This window comes from Anopheles moucheti, chromosome 2 (genome assembly GCF_943734755.1).
Source record: "Anopheles moucheti chromosome 2, idAnoMoucSN_F20_07, whole genome shotgun sequence".
Classification (NCBI taxonomy): Eukaryota; Metazoa; Arthropoda; class Insecta; order Diptera; family Culicidae; genus Anopheles; species Anopheles moucheti.
The window spans coordinates 24333931-24348108 of NC_069140.1; the positions used below are offsets into that span (position 1 = coordinate 24333931).

The 14178-nt window shown below is 41.8% G+C and overlaps 1 protein-coding gene across 2 annotated transcripts in view; it reads right to left on the minus strand.

Moving 5' to 3' along the window:
- LOC128296695 (ribosomal protein S6 kinase 2 beta-like) overlaps positions 1 to 14178 on the minus strand; it is a 29210-nt gene that overhangs the window by 2565 nt on the left and 12467 nt on the right. For both annotated transcript variants that reach the window (XM_053032160.1, XM_053032159.1), the window contains 6 exons: positions 2076 to 2711; positions 1702 to 2010; positions 1476 to 1637; positions 1085 to 1407; positions 726 to 1011; positions 79 to 654 (listed from right to left, as the gene is read on the minus strand). In XM_053032160.1, coding sequence (XP_052888120.1) covers positions 79 to 654; positions 726 to 1011; positions 1085 to 1407; positions 1476 to 1637; positions 1702 to 2010; positions 2076 to 2711 — 2292 coding nt within the window. The remainder of the gene's footprint in view (positions 1 to 78; positions 655 to 725; positions 1012 to 1084; positions 1408 to 1475; positions 1638 to 1701; positions 2011 to 2075; positions 2712 to 14178) is intronic.

The following is a 14178-nucleotide window of genomic DNA, read 5'->3' on the forward strand; positions in this document are numbered from 1 at the left end:
TAAAAAGATGCATATCAAAATCATTCACGATGCCGGGAAAAGGTTGTTCTTCTATCGTAGTTCATTTTAATTACTTACACCCGTCTCTAAGTCCACCTTTCCGGAACCGATGCGCGCTAGAATCATGTCAGGTGAATCGTTCGGTGTGCTGGCAAACGGTGTCTTTCCATCAAGCATAATGTACAACAGTACGCCCAGTGACCAGATATCGCAAGCTAGATCGTAACCCTGCTTCTTCAGCACTTCTGGTGCGACGAAGTTGGCCGTATAGCATGGGGTCATCAATAAGCCGTTATCGGCACGCAGCTGCTTTGCGAAACCAAGGTCACACAGCTTCAACGATTCTGGCGTATGATTCACCGAAGCATATAACAAATTCGATGGCTTTAGATCCCGATGAACGACACCGTGTTCGTGCAGATAGGCGACTGCCGATACGACCGTTCGCAACACGGCACTGGCCTCCTGCTCTGGCATAAAATGAATCGCTAGAATGCGATCCAGCAGCTCGCCCCCCTTCAGCAATTCCATCACCAGGTACACATAGCTTGCATCTTCGTGCACTCCGTACAGCGTCACGATGTTCGGATGGTTACCGTACCGAAGCAGTATCTCGACTTCTTCGCGACAGTCATGGTAGGATTTATCAATAATCTGAAAAAAACGGGAAAGTTTGTTGATGAATTAGGACGTTGCATTCACATAGTCTAAAACCTTTAAAATACCTTCACTGCGTAGTGCTTCTTTGTTGTACGATGCTCACACATCCGGCAGATTGAGAACGTTCCTCGGCCAAGTTCTTGCATTAAACTATATTCGTCACCGAACGCGACAGGCTTAACGCCCGGGATTTCGTTTAAAAATGGTGACCTAGAGGCGGGCTGCTGTTGCATCACCATGTTGCTTCCATTGGCAAAGTTTGGCTGTTCGTCCAGCAGCCCCGGTGCAATAAAACTGAAACCACGGAAGATCTCGTATGCACTTGCGCTGACCGGTCCACCCGGTGAGTCTCTGCAAAGAAGGTGAAATTATGTTAACAAGAAACCATCCCCCAAAACTTGAATCGTAACTAATCTGGACATACTTTGGAGATTTGTTCGTATACTCGGGATCAAAGTAGAAAGCATCGTCCCTCGAAACGGCCGGTATGAACGGTGGCCGGACTTCCTTCCGCTCGAATGCATCCCAGTCGACGTTGGCAAAAAATTCGTGCCGCTTGATGTCCTCGATGCCATTCGGGCCTGCACCAAGCCGGTTCTGTGGATTACGTTTGAACAGTGCACGCAGCAAACTTTGCGCCTCCGGGCTCAAGTTTTCTGGCATACCGAGCTTCGTTTTGAGGATCTGATTCATTGTGTCGTTACGGTTGCTACCGTGGAATGGCAAATTTCCCGTCAGCATCTCGAACTGTGAAACAGAAGCGGATACAATACTCAATAATTATGGTGAAATGTTATCTTTAATTTCCGTATTACCATAAGCACGCCGAAAGACCACCAATCCGCAGCAAAGGTATGACCTTTGCGATTGACAACCTCCGGTGCCATGTATTCAACCGTCCCGCAGAAGCTGTACGTTTTGGACCCATCCAGCGGTTGTTTCGAGAGTCCAAAATCCGTTAAAGCTATATGGCCATCCTAAAATGGAAGATCACATTAAATAACATACAACGATTAAGCCCAAAACAGATCTCTTACTTACCTGATCTAGAAGTATGTTTTCCGGCTTTAGATCGCGATAAATGATGCCGATACTGTGCAGGTGATTAAGCGCCAAAGCCAGTTCCGCCAAGTAAAACTTAACATCCTCCTCGGTGAACATCACTTCTTTGCTCAGGCGGGTAAATAAATCACCGCCGCGTAAAAAGTCCAGTATAAGGTACAGCTTGCCGGGCGTCTGGAAGGCATAGTGTAGCTTAACGATAAATGCATGACCAACGTCGGCCAGAATGTTCCGCTCGTTCGTACTCCGCACGCGATCTTTAACCTTCAGCGTTGCCTTCTTTAATACCTGCAAGGGAAGGAAAAGATCGTGTTAGACGCATCCGTTAACATGAAACCACATCATCCACTTACTTTCATGGCATACAATGCGCCGGCATCGATCCCGACAATCTTTCGCACCAAGAACACCTTCCCAAAGGATCCTTCGCCGAGCACCTTAAGCAGCTCGAACTGGGACGGATCGGCTTTTTCGTGTCCTTCCCGTATGATATCCCGGATATCTATCTCGTGCTCGTCACTACCGTTGCCCCCACTACCGGTACCGGCATACGTGGCGTCGTGGCCTCTTAACTGCGACAGATCACCGACGCCGCCACCATCAACACCACCCCCCACCATCATATCCAGATCCATTGCTTCTTCCGCGCCAACCACCAGCCCGGCTTCAGGCGAATCGCGCTGATGATAGCGATAGGTACCGTCAACAGCGACAGCTCCATCTACCATCAGCTCCTGCTGATCGGCTGCAGGATGTTGCGGCAGATAGGTCACCATACCGGCGGCTGGTACCGGGTGCTGTTGCGGCCGGCTGTACTGATGCGGCTGAGGATGGTGCTGATGTGGATGATACTGATGTTGATGTGCTAGCACCGTCTGATGGTGTTGCTGCTGCTCTTGATGCTGGGCGTGGCGGTGGTCATGACCCGAGTGCTGCTGCGGATCATAGCTATCGTCGATAACCATCTCTACATTGTCCTGAGACGAAGACTGCAAAACAGAATAGACCGAAACATAAGTAACATGTCCCCTCTCACTGAAGAACAGGGTAGAAAACATAACATATTCGAGTTGTTGGACTAATTCCATTGCATAATCGAACAGCGGTAAGAAAAAAAAAACGACACGATTGGAGACTACAAACAAATTACGCAACTTGATACAATTGTGCGGTGAAGATGATGCAAACAGAAACAGTAAGACACTAACGAACGGCCACTACACGATTTCCACAATAACCTTTAAGGAAAAATACTGTATTCTAAAACAACACATCGCTTTGCATGCACATTGAAGATGGATAAAAAGTAATAAATATGTAACTCCATCAACTTCATTGTCTATATATACATTATATGAAGAGCATCTCTGGTTCGTTACGGTAAATGATCATGTATTTGCTAATAACGCTCCCTGTAGCCAACAACAAAAAAAAAGCCAACATCAAAGCAACATGTTGAGCTTTCGAGAAATACCAGGATGGATTTGGAAGGTTAAAGCCACACGAATGGAGAACGGTTGAAGCATTTGTTTTCGTTTTTTATTTTTTGTAACAACTCCAATCCAAAATGCCGTGCTGCTTTGAGTTTACGTATGTTCAATTATGTTTCCCTACGGCATCACACAGCATCCCTACTAGCGAGGCGAACATTCTGCCTGCTGGTGGAATGTGTTCCATGCCTTTCTGCTTTTACCGCTTTGTTTTTTTTTCCACCCACCAAAAAGATACCCACGTGGCGTTGGCTTCATAAAGCACTGGGCGTCTCCATTGAGTGCTGCGTGTAAAAAGCTTCGGGCGGCTGCTGGGCAGTATGGCGTGGGAGTTGCAATTACAAACAAATATTAATACCACTCATTCATTTGTGACTGTAAAAATATGCCTAATTTTGGGTACGGCGCCTGGAGGAGTGGTTTCCTTGTGACCTAGTTGCTGCAATAGGTCTGCTTTCATGTATACAGATACATATATGCGAGTGTTTGTGTGTGTGTGTGTGTGTGGATGCGAAAGAAAAAAAACGTTCGCCTAATTAGTAAGCAACAAAGTTAATTTACCAACACTATACATCGCAGTAGTCTATGCATCATTAATCAATTGAAACCAATACATTATGATATCGGTGTGTATTAATGCAATAACAGCCCCGAGACACCTGAGCAAAACGGCTAAATACAGATAAATTAGTGTAATTCGATAATCACAAAGTATCGCCATCAACATCAGATCATCAGTCTCCTTCCCATGAGACACACATACACCTATCGATCGGCTCAACAACAGGTGGTGTTGTTTATCCTCTGGCCAGGAGCCAAAGAACCAGCGTTTGCTTTCCCTTTTCGCCACCATATTAAACGGGTTTTCGGCTAAGAGTAGTAGAGTTGTTGTTCATAAAACACTTTCGCAGCAGAATGAAATATATAGACTAAATCAATTTAACGTTCCCTAAATGTATAGTTCTTCATTTGTTAACTTTGACCCTCTGTTATCACACTCACAGCAAAGCGTGGAAGAAATGTGATTTACAGCTTATTCATTCTACCGAACCGAGTTGGAAGAAAGCTAACGGCAAATCCGATTAGAAGCGGGCAAACTGACAGAAGGCGTAAAAATCAACCACAAATCGTATTACCGCTCAGAGGCAAAACAAAACAAAACTAAATAAACGTAAGCTACACCCGCGAATAAATCGACTGGGTAAAAGGATTTTAAACCATTTGAAAGGAAGGATGGTTTCAACCATATCCGTTTACCAATTCTTATTCTGAATGTTTTTTGTTTTGTTTGTTTTTTTTAAAGCATCTTTAAACATTCTAAAGCTTTAAAAGAAACAGTGAAGAACAAAAACAGATACAAAACAGCTCATGAGCGAGAAACTTTTTTCACGTTCAGAGCATCGCAAGGTGAGAAGAAATGCATGCAACATTGTACTTTTATAAAGCTTTAACACCGGATCGGATTGTTTTGATTGTGATTGTTCCTGTTGCTTTCATTCACATTACCTTTGCAATCAGTCTATCGCAATTAAAGATTATCTTTATTATATTTATATGCACTCAAAAAGCTATTAAAATCTAGATTCAATTCTTCGAATTCGATTACAAAGTATTCGCCAATAAAAAATTATGCTTAAAACGAAATTCTAGTGTTTTCGTAATTCGTAACGGAACATAATTTAACTATATTATTGGTGGAAAGATAAACAAACAAATATGAAATAAAACCGCGTACCTTAACCCCTAAGCTGCAAACATTATTTTTTCTAGGAAAATTTGCACGAAAGTAAATGAAAACTTTTCGCTTTCCTTTCAATGTTGCTTCACCTGAAATCTCTTTCCAGCAAATTGACACATTGATGAACGGGAGCTTTCATCCTTCCGACAATCGCGCTCGTTCACCCTGTGTACCGGGGCCGTAGTGTGGTTACAATTCAATTTAGAGCTTCAAACAAAATATGGGATCCAAGGAAAAAATTATGTTTTCTTTTGTGGGAAAAAGGGACACAAAGAAGTAAAAAAAATACACAAACTCCGTTATTATTATTTCATATTATGGGGAGCATCAGAAGGATGCTCAAATCAGAACAAATCATTGTCCAACTAGGCATTTGTGTTTGTGTGAAGGCAACGTACACGGTCTGCCCCGCTTGGCTAAGCATACATGGGGCTCAAGGAGGTTCGATTGACAAAGTTCAAATAAACGAGTGAACGATCTGTGCACACAGGCCGACTCTCTGCCCAACTGGGCAACGTTGGGCAATCGTTTCCTAACGAGATCAACAGAAGAATGGCACGTTACTGGCACGGAATTGCACTGGTGAAGGTTTGAAAACTACTACCGAACCGAGACAGCCGAGTCAGGTGTAGGGTAATATTTATTTTTCCAACGAATTCGTCAAATAAACGAACCTATTTCCTTTCAAGGTTGGTGAATTCACATAACAAAATGGATATCCGAGCACTTACACAATCCTCCTATGGAGCTTGGCAATCAGAGCGTTTCGTGAAGCCGCTGGCAGATGGGTTTCAGCTCGTTTTATGATAACATAAAGCTCGGCATCAACGGAACGTTGATAATGATCGTAAGGGGTTGATGTCCTCCCCCAAAAACGAGGTGCTGGGACACACTGGAGCTTGTGTCAATATAAAAATCAAGCCAATGATCTTTACATTTATGTTGATATTATTACTTCTTTCACATGTGATCCCTTCGCCCCACCACCGTTCAAAACCATTTTGAAAGGATGGTTTATTTTCTTCGTGTGCAAAAAAGACCCAAAAAGATACACTGCGATAAATTGATTTTGTCTCGCAAACAAAACTGTCATACATCGCACAACTAAGCGTGACGAAGGGAATTGATTTGCCAAAGTGGAATGCCATCAAATGCGGCATAAACATTCGTAAAGGTTAGTGCACAGTAAAGGCTACTAAAAAATAGACAAATGCCAAGAAAACCAAACTATTAAAGACAATTGAAAGCATTAAAGCTCGAGCCCGCAGAAAATTGTAGAAAATGTAACGACACCCACACGTTCTATGCGGCCATAGTCAGAACCTTAGGTAATGCTATCTAAAATATAAATATTGTTTTAACTTCTTCTATGGTGTCTGCTCAGGTTATTAGCTCTCTCCGTGTTAATGACAAGATCCTTCGATTTGTGTTTTGCCCTGAACAATTTTGTCCTTCGGCATCTGAGCGCCATTCCGAGCGTTATCCTTAACCGTTATCGTTAACGAATAGTAAAACATATATTTTAGCAGAACCTTCAGTCGCGAAATTGTCTGGTGGTCGTTTTTGACACTTTCAACATAACAAAGTTTATCTTGTTCAGGTACTTCTTCAATGATGGGACGATTGCTTCAACCTGACAACTTGAAACGAAGAGGCCCTTCGTACAAGTGCTTGTCACGGAACTCCGGTGTGCTAATCTGGCTGTTGTGGCGATGGAGAAAAGGTATTGCAGATACCAGATTGACCATATTTTGCAAAACCATAGCCTCATAGCCATTTAAACTTTCTTCGTTTCGGTGTGACCGTACGCAGTTTGATTTTGCACCGCAAGTCGTGGGAATCGTTGGAAACTAAAATTAAATAAAATACTATAAAGAATGATTCTTTGAAGTGGCATTTGAATTTAAAAGTACTTGGGACATATCAATGAACGACAAAATGGTGGAAGTTAAAAATAGCCATTTCTGACTAGAAAATTTGCGACCAAAGCAAAAAGGCAATTTAAATTAATGAAATAAGGCTCCCGTGAAGTAGTAGCAATCATTGTCAAGAGCACGTTGATGAAAATTTCAAGTCAATCAGGTTTCGAGAAATTTCAAGCATCGATGTAAAAAAAAACCTTCTTTTTTGGCAGTAAAACATAAAATGTTTGAATATTGAATACGCACGTTTTCGCATGGGGATGAGTTTACCCTTCGGGCATTAAACTTCGTTGTTTCTCGGTAGATGGATTTGAAATTTCTACAAAATAAATAAAAAAACTCCTGCAATTTGCTTCTTAAAAAAGCAACAAGAAATAACAACAAAAACTGGAATTTTTAGAACATGGGACAAACCCCACAAGGCACAAACAGAATAATTTATGATACATTTGGTAAAGTAAACGGAGAGTGCTTTCTTTGCGACATTATGATACTGCATTCGAATGCTACACAATGATTTATGGATCAAAAAATATATTCGACACGACACAAACAGTACGGGCGAATTTTAAGCTTGATCCATAACGAAGGAGCTAGTAAAAACGGTAACTCTTTCCGATGTTTCCCACCCACCCAATCCAGTGAAAGCTCAATGAGGAGGTTAATTTAAGCGTTCAGCTTACTAAACCCCCTGCCAACAGTATCGCTTCCAGATCAAAAGATCCCCTGGCTGCTAATTCAATTGGAGAGCAATAAATCACGTTACAATTAAATGTGTATCAGCGCACACATAATGTACCGGATGTGTACCACAGAAAGCGGAAAGGTCGCTCAACAAATCGCCTAATTCAATTACGCCCAAGTAGGGTTCGCCAGTGAAAACAACTTATCCCGTCAGCAAGTGAGCAATGCTTGGGAGCAAAATAATTGCTTTACAATCTTTCGATCCTTGCGTCCCGGTTGTACTTACTGGTGTTATTCACTGTTATCTATTCGGCAAATACAAGGCACAGCAATTGTCTGCACTGGAGTACCATTGCCAGCAATACCTGGCGGTGGCTGCTCTCATTCGGCGAGTTTCCATTGAACGGCACGTGGCAGAAGCAAACAATTTCGGTACTCAAATGATCAAGCTGTGTGAAAGCGAAAGGAATGGCTAGCAAAACCTGCTTGGAATTGTTTTGTAGAATGTCCAACACAGTGTAAATATTGATGTTGTTGTTTTCTTTTTGTGCCAATGGCATGGCTACAATTCGAACAATTACATCCTGCGGCAGTTTGCGACTGTAAGCCGAACCATAACGATACCCAACCGAAAGGAACAAAATGATTGTGAAATTGGCTAAAATCGATGTTAGCAAGGCAATACAAAATTCTTCCAACTATGTCGAAACAAAACAACAGACTACAAAATGTCGAACTTTATAAGCACAGGGAAAAACAAATCCATCACTCGCGTCACATTCCCGCAGAGGATTTCGAGGCAGCATAATGGGTAGCACAGCCACCGCTGATCTGCCACCATATTCCACCGGCACAAGTTAACTTTGTAAATCTGTTTCAGTTTATTCGCTACGGGAAAAGTCAAATTACTTCCTCTTCGGCGTACCGGCTTTATCCGGGCGTATGAATTTGCTATTTTCGCTATTACCATGCAACGTCGGGTATGGGGAAAAGCTGGCAAATAGCTTTTCCACAACGCAACTGCTGCAACATTGTCACAGTGGACAAAAGCATCCGCGGGGGGGCGCTGGGTAACGAACATTATTTCACCTCGATCGGCAAAAGGCAGAAAGTTTTCTCCTTGCTTATTCATATTATTCTTCATTATTATTGGTACGAAGAATCATTAACAACGGAACCTTGTTGCAGAGAAAATCGTTCGATACTTCTGTTTTTTTTTGTTGCACTATGATGAAAATGATAGAAAACGGTGTGTCCTTAGCAATGCACAGCTGTGGTGATGTTATTCTTGGCCGTAACGACCTTACTAGGGCATGCCCGTCATAAAATGATGGTAACCGACTGATAGGCATATTTTTATGGCAAAGTAATACAATAAGGTATTTGCGAAAAAGGGTCGATCCAGAATGCCTTCACGTGAACTAAACGGAAACAACGAGAGCAATGCACGACGAGACCAATGTACATGACCAAAACAAGCTTAATCGTTCTTGCATTAATTGAAATGATGCTTGAGAGTAATGTCAGTAAACTAATGCCCTTTCATCTAACATAAACAACCTTACAATATATTAACTTTATTTTTTTGACCATTAACTTAAATCATTTTACCCACTGTGCATAGGACCACCGTGCGTTACTACGGTTTGATCGGAGTTCAAATGAATAACACAACTAGAAAACGGAAACATTTTCTAAGAAACTAAACACTGTATGAAAATTTAACCGAACTGCACTACAGAACTGACTGATACTTGAACGAAAACCCAACAACCCTGACCTATAAATGGTACAACTTTGCTATTGCGTAAATGCCACACACGCAGAATTGAAATACCACTTATGAGGTACGCCTCTCACTGTCCATCGTCGCTCGTATCCTTCTCAAGGATCTTGTGCGCTGCTGAAGGATTGTTAATTCTTGAAAGTGCGTCAAATATTTGCTGAAAAGGACGAAAGCATAACTGGGTGGCGCGTAAATGAGTGCGACCCAGAATGGCGCACGACCACCACAGCCATAGAAAAGACTAAATGCCACGGGCAGGTAAATAATGGAGCCTCTGTTGGCCTCGGGGACTTGTAGCTTCAATCACATGATTTTGCCTCGCTGGTAACGGTGGAGAGCTTTAACGATGTGTGAACCCTCCAGTTTGCCGGAGGACGAAATGGGGAATGAAGGACGCAGGCCCTTTAGCACTTCCCCTTACGCGTCTTATGCGCACCCTCGGTCTTAGACATTGCATCCTGGCAGCATAAACGGTCTCACGCAGGTGGACGCTTCGCGTATCCAGAACAGAAAATATGGACCACGCTTTAACACATTTAGTTCATAAAATCATTTTCCAGCCAAAACACATCAAACATCAAACAATATTCCGCACCGTACAAATACAACACCAGATGGCCAGGATGCTTTTATGCTGTTTTTTTTGTTGTTGTTGGTGCAAAATTAAATTTAAAACACACGGTCGAACAAAAATCGGGCAACGCATTAACTTCCGAAAATTATGCAAAATAAAATTTTCCATCCACCAAGGGTCGCCCACGCACCGAACGATGGGCGGCAAAAATGGAGGGAAAAGTTCCCTCCAGCTTACCTACACACCAACAAAGTAGGCTAGGACGTCGTATATTAGTGATGGGAAAAGTTCCGAAAAAAAAGGATCGGAACGAATCCGTTCACTTGTCGAAAGGATTGGAACAGCTCCAACGGGATCGGAGCGTCGTTCTAACGAGTCAATATTTTGACGGTCGTTCCAAGGAACAATTTCCGGACCGTCGTCGAATGTATCGGCAATTTTTGAAAGCTGTTGTCGTTTCGCTCTAGGGTAAGAAGTAGTGGAGTAGTGGTTCCGCCAGGTTCGTTCCTTATTTCCCATCACTAGTGTACACGCGATAAACCCTGTCAAGTATCATCATCTCGACCGTTTGCAAGCAGCAGCAGCATGGGCTTATCATCGTGTGCCAATTCTAGAGAACAGTCATTTTCCACCGAAAGGATGCTGGAAACGGTTGGGAAACGATTTTTCCTTTCCTACCTTAACCGACAGCAACGTCAAAGCGCTACATTAATATTGTGCATGTGTGTGATGGGTTTTTCCACGAAGCGAAAGCTACCAAGCGCAGAACCACGATGCAAAATGGTATGCCATTTGCTAGGAAGACTTGCTCTTCAAGGGATTGGTTTCGTAGCACGGCACAGTGATTCGACCAGCCGTAGAGAACAGGTCGTTTAAATTCGTAACAGATCGTCCCCCAAAAGGAATATTGTTCTATTGCTCACGTTTTTATTTAGCGCAAAAAAAGGAAGCTTCCCCACCGTAATTAGAAACTCGTTTGAATCTATATGCGAAGCGCAAACGGACATTGACAAATTCATGCTCAAATTCAAAATGTTATCAGAAAACAGAATAAAAAACGCCCACTTTGAAATGATGGAGCGTGTTGGGCATGTTTGCGTTCCAGGACCTGTAGAACTGTTCCACTTTCTACGAAAAGGTATCTCTAACGGGAGGTTTACAAACACAAAAAAGAAGGATAAATAAAATACATTCATCTCAATAATACAAAAAAAAAAAGTTCACGCACAACCCAACCGACATTGCACCTGGGGAAATAAAAACTTCACTGCTTTACTTTGCTGCTCTACTCTACCACCGTTCGTATCATTCACCACTCTTTGTTGACTGGTTCCCGGGGGGTTGGGTTTGTTTCTTTAGACCCTTAAATTGTTTCCAAAGTAAATCACATTCCACTAGAAGTTGGTTTTCAACTGTATTGATTCTCAAGATAAATAAAACATTAAAACCGATTACCGGTGGTCTACACAACGCGCTACAGCAGCGCTTCTCTGTTTGCAATCAGTAGGAACAGAATGATTTTTTTCAATTATCCATTTAAATTTTAAAGGGGCATAAACGGTTATTAAACTCGAAATAGAAATATTTAAAATATAATACATGAATTTCTCTACCCATATTTAATATTAATTTCTTTCCATCATGAAATATCGTGAATATAGCAGTGAATATTCAATAAAAACGGCCAGGCCGTGTTGCTTATAACTAAAGGTAACTTAATCTAAGATACAATTCACATTCATTTTAAGAAATTTCCTTCTCCAAACAGTGGAATATTGTAATGGTAATATCGAAATAAAATTAACCATCATGATGCATTCCCACTGTACGCCAAACTGTCGAAATAAAAGTGCGTGCTGCAAAAAGTACCTAAAAGCGCCCCGTGTAGATGATCGGTTACAAAAAAGCTACCAAAGCCATGGGCTAGAATGCATTCATAGAAGTAATATTCGAACCATATATTTGTATTTTAACTCGTAGTAAATGTTTGGGACGGCCCGGTACGACGGTTACACACGACAGGACCGGTCCAAAATCCCATCCGGATCAAATCCCCCATCGGCAGACCCTAAACCGCTAGAGGTTGTTGTGCAGCTAGAGAAAACAAATATGTTTAAAGGTGTGTCTATGAGGCGAATATTATATTTTTAAACAAATTGTTAATTTTATACAAAAAATATAATATTTTACAAATAATAGGGAACGGATTTGCGTCCGGTTTTTTGAGGTTACTCAACATTTAACAAACAAGCTGAAGAGAAATCATTGAACAGAAAACATAAACAGTGCACGACAAACACGCCAAACCGAGCCAATCATCTCACACTCCCACATCCTTTAATACTCCTTACACTGAACACGCCATCAACAAAAAAAAACCAGCTAGGATGTGCTGAAACAATATACAAGTGACGCTAATTAACGTCGCCCCAACCTGCCCTTTGCGAATGATGAGCCATTTCCAGCCCGGTGACTCCATGTAACGACCGCGAACAATGACTGGTGAAGGTTCTTTTCCGATCATCGCTGCGTCACCATAACTCTTCTGTTCGACAAGGATTAATGTGATGCTTTTGGATCGACACTTCACAGCCAATAATAATAATAATAATAGCCTTCGGTCAGCTAACGCTAGCGGACAGCGTTGGATGCGAGCTGTTCCACGAAAATACAATGGCAGCACGCTGGACGGGAAAGCTAATACCGGATGCTGACTTCCGTTAAGCAACAACTGGGACGACCAGTCAGCACGATAGACAGAGGTACAATGTTATGATGTTCAAGTCGACAATTCAATCCACTATTTCCGCATGATAAATATTACCAGAACAGTTTCTATTTAATACGTGATTTAATAAGCGAATTCGAGATGGCAGACTTCTAATCAATCGAATAAATATATTTAAACAATATTAATTCAGCTGCATTCAACAGTCTATTTGAATTTGCTGCTAAATGGAAGTTCTGCTAAGAAATTACCAGCACAAATGAAACCCCAATTTACCTCAATCGATTTGTTTTAATTATCCTCAATAATAACACTAGCTGTTGTAGAATATTAAAATCACTTTATACTTCAGTTACCATAATATACAAGCAACTAGTCAACGGATTACTTAAAAACCCTCCCATAAGACTATTATCGACATAAATGCTCGTTTATTCTATTATTTATTGAGCAGTCGAGAAGTCTATCCCATTTCCCCAGTTTCAAGGATAGCAAAAGAGACAGCGAGCAAGCAACGGACAAAAACACACAACAGTCCCGGCTGCAGAGTCGTCTGCTCGTGTCCATGCGTCGAATATGTAGGTCGACTGGAAAAATGCAACTGGAAATCATGATGATAGCTGTGCGCCAACCCTACCGCCCCTTCGGTACCGTTATGCATGCAGCCAGTACCGTGTAACGCATTTCCCCGTGATGCGATGATTACAATCCCAAGGGCGTTCAATTACACATGGTCGAAATGAAGCCCTATCCGAGAGAATGTGGAAAATGTTTGCTGCCAATTAGCTATCGATAATTTACCCTGGCACTTCATTACTCTGGCTCTGGAATTGTCGTTCGTGGCATTCGATTGATGTTTCACTTACGGCTCTCGCTCAATATGTTGCGCCTGTTACGCCTGTTACAAGTGCGATGTGATAAACAAACTTTAATGAACGCACTGTAGCACCACCGGCACAGGAAAGACGCTGGTTGATTGGGGATTAACTTTTATCGTAACCACACGAAGATACCACTTATCATACTCTGCGCGTTACCTAATCCCAAAAGACACACCTTTCCGTATCGTAATTGCGAACCATTTTGCTATCAACCGTATTATGAAACATCTGTCTGTTACCATCATCGATCGTTAGTCATTGAAAGTATGCTTTAAAATGTTGCAAACGTTAGGTACTGGATAATTTATAGAACGTTCAGCTGGTGGTATGCATCCTTAAAGCAAAATATTGTATTAAGCATGGACGTACAGTTTTGCAAACTCTCGTTGCATAGACTAGCATAACATGAATGGTGCGCGAGTGGTGGTATTTATGTAAATATATTCGTTTTACTTACGTCTATTGCATCGCGTAGAACAAATTTATTATATTGCATTTAGATACAATAGGGCTTTGGACGTAAGGTATATTCATGCACTTTGCTAGAAGAAGGTTAAACAACAATATTATTCGAAATAAACATATCTATTATATACTATCTAGACATTCATCATCATCATCATCAGATTATTATGAATAAAGAAAGAAGATAA